The sequence below is a fragment of the Lithobates pipiens genome, unplaced genomic scaffold, assembly GCF_037356315.1.
Source record: "Lithobates pipiens isolate NorthernLeopardFrog02 unplaced genomic scaffold, aLitPip1_a1.2 Scaffold_22, whole genome shotgun sequence".
Classification (NCBI taxonomy): Eukaryota; Metazoa; Chordata; class Amphibia; order Anura; family Ranidae; genus Lithobates; species Lithobates pipiens.
Genome location: NW_027507784.1, coordinates 164,637,143 through 164,648,218, shown reverse-complemented (window position 1 = coordinate 164,648,218; position 11,076 = coordinate 164,637,143). Strand labels below are relative to the sequence as shown.

Below are 11,076 nucleotides of genomic sequence, written 5' to 3'. Positions count from 1 at the left end.
GAAGTAAACTCATCAGGGTTTACTTCCTCTTTAAATAGCAGAGCAGGGGAACTGGCAGGATCACCAGGTATTTCACACAAAGGAAGGAATACAAAAAGAACAGGATACTTTTTAAAACAAGCACATGGTACAACAGGCACCAGCAATATGAAATGTCGAGGTAACAACCTCTTCTCTTCAAAAGAGAAGATCAACCAGGATTCTGGTTAGAAGAGACTGGAGTTGGTGTAAAATAGCACCAAGAATGTTCCCTTTCAGCCCACTCTCCACTTGGCCTCATAACAGGAAGATGTTAATTCAGTGCCAACAGTGCCAAATATATTATATAACGCTTGACAAAGTTGATGTAAGACATAACCAACTAAAAAAATTGTAAGAAATACAATCAGTCAACCTAAATTTAAAGCTGCCCAGTCATCACAGACTGTCCACCCAAATATTTTCCTTTAGAGTAGCTGGTGGCACAACCAGAAAATAGGTTTGGTCTTTTGCATTCATGGGCACATCCATCAAATATTGACAGCTCACACAGGTGACAAGAAAAGGATACACCCACCTGTGTTTGAAGCTGATCTATGTGTTTCATTTACCTTTTAAATAGTTTGCTCTGTGGGCCATATAAACTGTATGTAGCCTTGGCTACATAAAGTATGCAATGCTATTTTCCTGCAAGGGGTTGGGAACTTCCCCTCCTGCTCCTTGAACAGGCTGAGGCAGTGAGGTGGGCCTGATGTCACAAACTCCTTCTCAGCCAGTCAGAGGAAAGTTGAGCGCCGCTCAGCCTGACTTGATTTTGTTCCGGGAACTGTCCTCCAGCTAGAAGGCAGTGCTATATACAGTGTACACAGCCACTGCAACTGTTAGTGAAGCAAATAGTTTGCGTGGGCCAGCTTGATCTAAACAAACTATTTAAAATTAAATGAAACCTGGAAATCAGCTTTAAAGTAATTATAAAGCGTATTTTTTTTAAATGAAAATAATAAACGTGGCATACATACCTGCTGTGTGGAATGGTTTGGTAGAGAGTGTCCCAAACCTTCTTTTCTGTGGTCCCCCGCCAGTGCTTTTGGCTCCTCCTCTTATGTGCGTGCCCCCATAGCAAACCACATGCTATGGAGGCACTTGTGTGGGTTTTCTCCAGAGCCAGGCTATGTGTATCTATTGACGTCACAGAATTTGAATTACAGCAGCAGGAGCCAATGGTTCCCACTATTGTCTCTGAGCCTGTGAGGAGAGAGAGAGAGCAGCACTGCTGCTCTCAAGTGCAGCGCTGGTTTGATCTGGTTCAGGTAAGTATTTAGGGGAGGCTGGGGGAAGCTGAACATGGAAGATTTTTTACCTTTATGCAGAAAATACATTAGGGTAAACCACCCCCTGCCTTTACAACCACATTAAGTAACAGAGAGATGACAGATAGGCACTAGTTTACAGAAATATTAGTTGAAGAGTAAAACCTAAAGGGGTTTGTAAACCCTCATGTTTTTCACCTTAATGCATCCTATGCATTAAGGTAAAAAAACGTGTTGCCCTAGCTCCCCCCCCCCCTGTTTTACTCACCTGTCCTGTATTCTCCCACCAGAGACACGCTCTGCCTCCTTGCCCTGGGTTCTTGGTTCTTGATTGGATAGAGGTAAGTATGACATGCCTTACAATCAAGTGTTGAAGTATCCCACGTTTTCTAGGTTTCTCTAAACAATGGCATGCTAGAATTTAATTGGGTAATAAAGGCAAGATCCCCATATGCTTTGCATTCATTTTTAGACATTGTAGGTCATTTAGTGAAATTCACCACTACTTCAACTAGACATCAAAACAGGGTCATCACTGTAATGTGATAGCATAGAGCTTGTGGGTAACAAATGTATTCAAGTTTTATGTCTTGTTCAGGGGTGTCAAACTCAATTTCATTGCATCATAAGTATGGTTGCCCCCTAGTGCACCCCAGTTGTATGGGAGTGCTCTACATACAGAATACAGAGTTTAGGAGTGTGTTGCAGAGTGCAGTGCAATGGGTGCCCTATGCACAGAATACAGAGCTCAGGGGTGCACTATATACAGAGTGAGTGTTTTAGGGGGGCGCCATATACAGAGTGCAGGGTTCAGAAGTTTATTGTATACAGAGTTCGGGGTTCAGAAGTTCATTGCATACAGAGTTTGGGGTTCAGGAGTTCATTATATACAGAGTGCAGGGTTCAGAAGTTTGTTACGTACAGCATGCAGAGTTCAGAAGTTCATTACGTACAGAGTACAAGGTTCAGTAGTTTGTTACATACAGATGGCAGGGTTCAGGAGTTTGTTTCTTACAGAGTGCAAGGTTCAGAAGTTTGTTACGGACAGAGTACAGGGTTCAGGAGATTGTTACGTACAGGTTGCAGGGTTCAGAAGTTTGTTACATTCAGAGTGCAGGGATCAGGAGTTTGTTACATACAGAGTTCAGGGATCAAGAGTTTGTCATGTACAGAGTGCAGGGTTCATTTGTTTATTACGTTCAGAGTGCAGGGTGCATTTGTTCATTACGTTCAGAGTGCAGCGTTCATTTGTTCATTACGGTCAGAGTTAAGGGTTCAGTAGTTCATTACGTTCAGAGTGCAGGGTGCGGGAGTTTGTTATGTACAGACTGCAGGGTTCAGGAGTTTGTTATGTACAGAGTGCAGGGTTCAGAAGTTCATTATGTACAGAGTGCAGGGTTGAGAAGTTTGTTACGTACAGAGTGCAGAGGTCAGAAGTTCATTACATACAGAGTGCGGGGTTCAAGGTTCATTATGTACAGACTGCAGGGTTTAGGAGTTTGTTATGAACAGAGCGCAGGGTTCAGTAGTTCATTACATACAGAGTGCATGGTTCAGGAGTTTGTTATGCACAGACTGCAGGGTTCAGGAGTTTGTTACGTACAGAGTGCAGGGTTCAGTAGTTCATTACATACAGAGTGCAGGGTGCGGGAGTTTGTTATGTACAGACTGCAGGGTTCAGGAGTTTGTTATGTACAGAGTGCAGGGTTCAGAAGTTCATTATGTACAGAGTGCAGGGTTGAGAAGTTTGTTACGTACAGAGTGCAGAGGTCAGAAGTTCATTACATACAGAGTGCGGGGTTCAAGGTTCATTATGTACAGACTGCAGGGTTTAGGAGTTTGTTATGAACAGAGCGCAGGGTTCAGTAGTTCATTACATACAGAGTGCATGGTTCAGGAGTTTGTTATGCACAGACTGCAGGGTTCAGGAGTTTGTTATGTACAGAGTGCCGGGTTCAGAAATTCATTACATACAGAGTGCAGAATTCAGGAGTAGGCTACGTATAGCGTGCAGAGTTCAGGGGTGCAATGTGTACCGAGTTCATGACTTAGGGGTGTGCTATGCACCGCATGCAACCCCAACCCCAAAGCTTCCTCACATTTACTGTACTCTTTCCTACCTGGCCTGGCTCCAGTACCTCGTTGTGCAGGCAGCTCTGCCTTGAAGGAAGATCATTCTTTCTATCAGATTCTAAGGATCTGTACAGATGTGCTCCACTGTGAATGTGCACAAGGATCTGTTAGACCCCGGAGATGCTAAAAGCAGAGCTGTCCCTTGTAAACACTGAATGCTTCTGGTTTAGCGGAGCAAAGGGTGAAAACCAGAGGTGGAGGAATGGAATTCTGCTAAATTCCAGGTGCAAAACTGGGTACAAAGGCCACATGATAAGGCCCGGCTGGCCAGATTCAGCCCCCTGAGCCTTCCGTTTGACATATGTGGCCTAGTTGATAAATGTCTCCATTAAGTGGTGTCATAGCCATGTTTTTTTGATTCCAAGGAGGTAGGGCTAAGTAAAATGCAGGAGGCATTGTTTACAAACTGGTCCATTTCTGTTATGAAGTGGCACATCTGTGTAATAAAGTGTTTAGTCATGAATAGTTGCAATATTGTCAGGCAGAGATTTTTCTGTAACGAAATTTTAATTATTAGCAAAGTCTAAAAAGGGCAAGGTGGGGTTCATAACTAAAAGGCAGGTACCAATCTCCTCTGACTCCAGAATAAAAGTGTTCTGAGAAATTAAGCAGTGTACATTTTTACCTGAAATGTATCCGTATATATTCGGATAGTAAATGCCCCAATTTTGAGATAGTAGGATTGCATTGATATGTAATATTGTAGTCTAATGTTACACATCTCATTTCTTCCATCGACCACTGGCTTCTTATAGCTTGTTCTAACTGGATATGATCATGTTGACACACGGCTTTTTTTTTCTAAATATACAGTATGGGATGTTGTAGAAATCCATATTACTATGTAAGGCAAGAAATTGAAAGTCACGCTCATATGCTATGTAAAATTTGCTGCTGTGTTTCTTATAAACTAAATGCTATTCACTGGAAAAAGTAAAAGATTGAGGAAATGAAAATAATTTATTATTTGTCTATAACATAGTCTTGTTTTTGCTTAAAACGTTAGGCAGAAAAGTTGAAGTCATCAGCCTGGTTTCCTGCCTAGTATGTGGTTAGGGCTGAATGAAAGCCTATAGTGTGAGAGATTTGGTAAGATAGAGGCGGAGATAAGCATTGGAAAAAATGAGAGAAACAGGTGTCACATTTACACTGGGGTCTGATGAGGAGTAGAATATGCTGTCAGTGTGTTGAGGCCCTATTCTGATGCATGCAACCGATATGTGAATGAATAACCCAAGATCTACCTGAACCCTAGTTACGTATGTCATTCCCCATAGATGCATGGAGTTAAGTTCTAAGTTCTAAGACGTAATGCAGCCATGGTTCTGTGGATAATTCTAACAGTAGGTCTGGTCACATTGGTTCAGTGCAAAGGTAAGTCATAAACATTTTGGTTCTAAATGCAAATATGTCAGTTACGCCAGTGGTCATCAACCCTGTCCTCAGGGCCCACTAACAGGCCAGGTTTGCAAGATAACTGAAAAACATCACAGGTGATATAATTTGCTGCTCGGTGATTGCAGTATTCTAGTCTGCATCTCCCCAAGGTAATGCATAAAACCTGGCCTGTTAGTGGACCCTGAGGACAGGGTTGATGACCACTGAGTTATACTATCCAATTGTACCTTTATATGATTGTGACCCCCCTCATATACTGTATATTATCAAGTTTAATTGTGGATTAAATGCATGTATTTTAGTAAAGTTCAAAATAAAAGGTAACAGGTACCTTTTAGGAAAGGTAATGTATTAACAAATGAAATTAACCAATAACACCAGCCAGCAAATTCATTTAAAAGTAACAATATACCTGACATATGTGAAATTATAATGGATTTATAGGCTGTAGTCTTTAGCAACTGTTTGAATTTTACTATTCAGCAGCCGCAACTGCTTTTTAGTTTCTGTGAAATGATGCACTTGCTGTTTTATTTAATACATTTACTAAGCAAATTGATCTATATCCAGCTCCAGTAAATCCTCATCTTCTTAATTAGGAATGATCCCTATGTATTATGTGTTTTTATGTATGTTTGTGCCTAATGAACATTTAAATCTTTCAGCTTATAAAATAAAGCAAGAAATACGCTAAGAGAAGATAAATAAAATAAATTAAATAAGAGAAATACAGAGGCTTGTCATTGCTAGGTTACTTTTGAAAATGTAAGTTGCCTGGCTGTCTCTGGCTGCAGTACCTTCTGATTCACTGACCCGGAACAAGCACGCGGGACATCAGAAGTTCTGATCTGCATGTTTGCTATAAATCACTGCTTCAGAAAGAATACTGAAGCCACTAAATTGGAAGGGCAGCCATGCAAGTTGAATCTTATCACAGCCTAAGGAATAAAATTCTGAAGCCACTAAATTGGAAGGGCAGCCAAGGAAGTAGAATCTTTATAAGTATATGTCAGCAGTGGCAGCATTATAATTTCCTAATTTCAAAAATCTTTTACATGTGTAACAGTAGTTGCCTGTCCTGTTCAATTAGGTCAGGGTAGCTAAAACTCAATATCAAGGTGTAAACATATACAAAGCAGCTCATATGACTGCTAGGGTATCCGGAAAACAAGAAACCCACTTAACAAGAAAAAAAACAAAAAAAAACAAAGCCATAAAGACCACCTCTTCCTGGCTGCATATTGATTCTTAAATATCCTACAAAAGTAAACGGCATGCTGCAGTGTTTTTTTTTTATTATTCTAAAAAGTAAAAGTAAAATATTTAACCTATATAGAAAAGTATTTGATCCCATACAGAAACTGCAATAATATAATATAATAATATATATAATGTTTTGTAACTTGTTAAGTGACAGTTGGAATTGGATTTTTAATACTATTACGGTATATGAAGGCAGTAATTTGCTGAGCAATTGCTGTCAATTTGTTACTCCACAAGAGTTTAATACTGGTTCTAATATAGATTTGTGAAGTCCATCCAAATTTTATCCTATGTTGAGCCCCGATGAAGAAGTGGTGTTGCCTACAAAATGCATTGGATGTTTTTATATTACTTTTTTTTACCAGCAATTAAAACGACCTTTGACTCTTTTATCCAGTTTTGGTCTTGCACTCCTTTCTGCATTTCTATGTTTTGTAATCTCATCCCATGTCTTTAATATATACAGTGAGTTTGCTATACTAAAGTAGTAGTGGGTGCTTAATTACGTTGGCTACAAATGGTACAGGTAAATTTGGCATGCAGTAAATGTCTCTATTATATCAGTAAATTGTAGTCAACATGCATGCATTCAGTGGGGTTGACTTAGCAGAAATTTAGGAGATGTTCACTTTGCAAAGTGTATCTGAAAGTGGAACTTCACTCTCTCAATCAACATTGATAATTTTTCATCATTATGCTGCTAGCATTAGTAAATACATAGGAAAGCATATCATATTTGCTTGTCTTTGAACTTTTTTTTTGCATGTCTTCGGTTACTTTCTGGTTCCCATGCCCAGGCAAATGATGTCATACATGCCAGGAGTCGTTAGTAGGGGAGGGGGGACTTTTTTTAGAAAAGCACCTCCTCTCCTGCTTGCATACCTGATCTAAGGGCAGGTGGATTTCAGGAAGTAAATGTTACATGAATCATCTGCCCTTACTCAAGATAGCTATGGCCAGAAATTCTAGGGGGTATTTTTCATAGTAATTTCTCAACAAAATAAAGCATGGAGACATGAATGGATGGGGAGTTTGCTTTGAATATTAAATATAAATTAAAGAGCATTTTTGGTTTGTGGTGGTTAGATGAGGTGTAGTTCCATTTTAACTAAACTTACAAAACAAGGTTAAGCTTTGTTCACTTCAACCATCCAATCTTGAGTAAGCAAAATACATATTTTTAAAAAGAAAATATCTAACATATGATTAAGTTTTCAAACCGAACATAGCTTTCCTTTATCCAGTAACCCTTGTAAAGTGAACCATTCCTTATTCTTCTGTAGGGAATTTCTACTAAATGCATCATATTTACTACAATGTCTATTTCATAGAGATATTATAGATACAATCGTTGTATGCCTGCTTCATCTGTTTCACCATTTAAAATCATTATTAAAGCAGAGGTCTATCCCCAAAAAAAAGCCAGCAGCTACACATACTGCAGCTGCTGGCTTTTAATAATAGGACACTTACCTGTCTAGGGATGTCGGCACCGCCGCTGATGTTTCCATCAGCTGTCGGGTGCTGCTGCCACCATTGCGGGTAAGGGAACCAGGCAATGTAGCCTTACAGCTTTATGCCGGGAACCCTACTGCGCATGGGCGAGGCCCCACTCCTCTCTCCTACTGGCCCGGCGACAGGAGGAGGAGGAGGGAGACCCTAGGTGATGTCATGGGCCACGGCGCGGACTGCCAGAAGAGGGATCCTGCCCTCCGAAAGGTGCAAATTGTGGCACCAGAAGCGGAACTTTAGCTGTCCGGATCCCCCCCCCCCCCAGTGTCACATTTGGCACCTTTCAGGGGGGAGGGAGGAGCAGATACCTGTCTAATACAGGTATTGGCTTCCACTTCCGGCGAAAGATCACCGCAATATCCACAGCAATCTACGCCATGTCCGGCCCCTTCTCTGTCCCCCCCCCCCGCTGCCTTTTGGGAGACACACAGTTCCCAGAAGACAGCAGGGACCACTCAGAATGTGCAGAGCGACTCGTGCATGCACAGTAGGGAACCAGAGCTGTGAAGCCGCAATACTTGACTTCTTGATTAACTTACTAGCAATGCCGGCATCTCCACCTGAGCTGAGGGACAGGTCGGCATAAGGTGAGGACATCGCGAGTGCCCTGGACAGGTAAGTGTCCTTATTTTAAAAGCCAGCAGCTGCAGTATTTGTAGCTTCTGACTAGGGATGAGCCGAACACCCCCCGGTTCGGTTCGCACCAGAACTTTCGAACGGACCCCAAATTCGTACGAACGTTAGAACCTCATTGAAGTCTATGGGACTCGAACGTTCGAAATTAAAAGTGTTAATTTTAATGGCTAATATGCAAGATACTGTCCTAAAAAGGGTTTGGGGACCTGGCTCCTGCCCCAGGGGACATGGGTCACTGCAAAACAAACTTTTAAAAACGGCCGTTTTGGCGGGAGCACTGATTTTAATGACGATTAAAATGAAAAAAAAAAGTGAAATATTCCTTTAAATATGGTGCCTGGGGGGTGTCTGTAGTATGCCTGTGAAGTGCCACGTGTTTCCGGTGTTTAGAACAGTCCCTGCACAAAATGACATTTAACGGAAATAACATCATTTAAAGCTGCTTGCGGTTTTAATGTTATATCTGGTTCCTGCAATATGGTTGAAAATCATTGAGAAAAATGGCATGGGTAGCCCTCCCTGCCCATTACCAGCCCCTTTGGGTCTTGTACACATATTAAGGGGAACCCCGTACCCATATTAAAAAAAGGAAATACGTGTGGCCCCCAGGCCCTATATACTCAGAACAGCAGTATACAGGCGGTTCAAACAAGACAGGGACTGTGTAGGTTTGTTGTGTTAAGTTGAATCGGTTTGTAATTTTCAACTGGTACATTTTTAAAGTGTAGCTCCAGTCAAAAAAACTATTTTTAAGCTTTTTGGAAAACATAGGGAAGGGTTATCACCCCTGTATAATTTGTTTTGCCGTCCGTCTTTTTCAGAGCACGCAGACAGCACGCACAATCTCCTAACACTGACTGAGAGCTCTATTTAAAACGAGCAAGATATTTAGCTAGATAGGTGGATATAGCAGTGTATACTGTGTTCAGAGCACCCAGACAGCATGCACAATCTCCTAACACTGACTGAGAGCTCTATTTAAAACTAGCAAGATATTTAGCTAGATAGGTGGATATAGCGGTGTATACTGCGTTCAGAGCACGCAGACAGCATGCACAATCTCCTAACACTGACTGAGAGCTCTATTTAAAACGAGCAAGATATTTAGCTAGATAGGTGGATATAGCGGTGTATACTGCGTTCAGAGCACGCAGACAGCACGCACAATCTCCTAACACTGACTGACAGCTCTATTATAAAAGATAGATATATCGCTAGATATATAGGTGAATATAGCGGTGTATACTGCGGTCAGGGCACGCAGACAACAACCACTACAGAAGAGCAAGAACGAAAAATCGGCCGATAACGATCGGTGTATACTGTGTTGAAGGTACACAGAACACCCATTAACTGCTACAGATGCCAACACACTACACAAGGCCGCCGCGCTGGCGGCCTTATATAGTGTGGGGCGTGTACTACACAGCCTGAGCTATGATTGGCCACAGGCATCCTGCCTGTGGCCAATCATGGCTCTCCTCGCTGCCGGCGCTGTGATTGGCCAAGCATGCGGGGTCACAGTGCATGCTTGGCCAATCATGAGCCAGCAATGCACTGCGCCATCGCAGTGCATTTTGGGCCATGAGCGCCACACGAATTTGGTGCGAACGGCCCTTAACGTTCGGAATTGGCCCGAAAGGGCGAACAGCCGATGTTCGAGTCGAACGTATGTTCGACTCGAACACGAAGCTCATCCCTACTTCTGACTTTTTCTTTTTCTTTTTTTTTTCTTTTTTTTAGGCGGAACTCCGCTTTAAGTCTCAAAGGAGCTGTGATCATTTAAATCGCAAAACACAGATTTGAACTGCAAGATTTTCCAAAATATTGTAATTTTGGTCAGACACTTGTGATTCACACATCCCTAACATACTGCAAACTCAAGGTGGTAGCACCAGTACTCAATGTTACAGCATTGCATTTCCTTTGTTACTTGACTACCAGACTATGAGTGAGAACTATTACTCCGATAAAATCCACTTTGTGCTTTCGCCCTATTGTAAGATGCCTAGACCACTACCCCATCAGTGCCCTGTGCTTGAAATATGTTAAAATGGCAGCATTGTGTAAGGCAATGGAGCACACTTTGCTTACATTGACTAACGCGGAGTAGGACCCTCTGATTCCTACTGTATTAAAGTGTATTGTATTTGTACTCTCTTCCCTCAAGTTGTAAATCGATAAGTAAACTGTTGGCGCTATATAAATCCTGTATAATAATAATAAATAATAACAATAACTCCCCCCCCCAGTCTAATTTATTTTATGCATAGGACTGTGATAGGTAGATTCGGACACTTCCAAGAATGTCATGATTCTGTCCTTGCCCCCCCCCCCCCAGTGCAATCAATGTTTCCTCCAACCAACTTCTGTGTCACTCCAGGACACAGTAAAGCCGCGTACACACGGGCGGACTGTATGGCCAACTTAGTCCGTCAGACAATCCGACGGACAGTCCGTCCTACTTTTGAATGAACGGACTTGACCACACACGGATGCACAAACAGTCCGTCGAAAGTTTGCGCGATGACGTGTACAGCACGTACGACGGGACTAGAAATAGGAAGTCCAATACACAGCAATGCAACCTTTCGCCGTGTAAATCCTTTCTGAGCATGCGCCATACTTAGTCCGTCGAACTAGCCTACTCACGAGCGGATTGTCCGCTGAAACCAAAGTACGACGGACAATATTACGGAAATTCCGAAATACTTAGTCCGCCAGACTGCACGCTGAAAAAGTCCGCTGAAGCCCACACACGAGCGGACTGTCCGCTGAAATGTGTTTCGACGGACTAAGTTGGCCAGACAGTCCAACCATTGAGTGCAAAAGGGTACAAGGAACA

At 42.1% G+C, this 11,076-nt stretch overlaps 1 protein-coding gene across 1 annotated transcript in view; it reads left to right on the top strand.

The window, feature by feature from the left end:
* The first annotated feature begins 4,512 nt into the window (after nt 1-4,512).
* The window catches only part of CD28 (CD28 molecule), a 61,515-nt gene continuing 54,951 nt past the window's right edge, over nt 4,513-11,076 (top strand). The window contains exon 1 of the mRNA XM_077448529.1: nt 4,513-4,796. Coding sequence (XP_077304655.1) covers nt 4,742-4,796 — 55 coding nt within the window. The 5' untranslated portion in view covers nt 4,513-4,741. The remainder of the gene's footprint in view (nt 4,797-11,076) is intronic.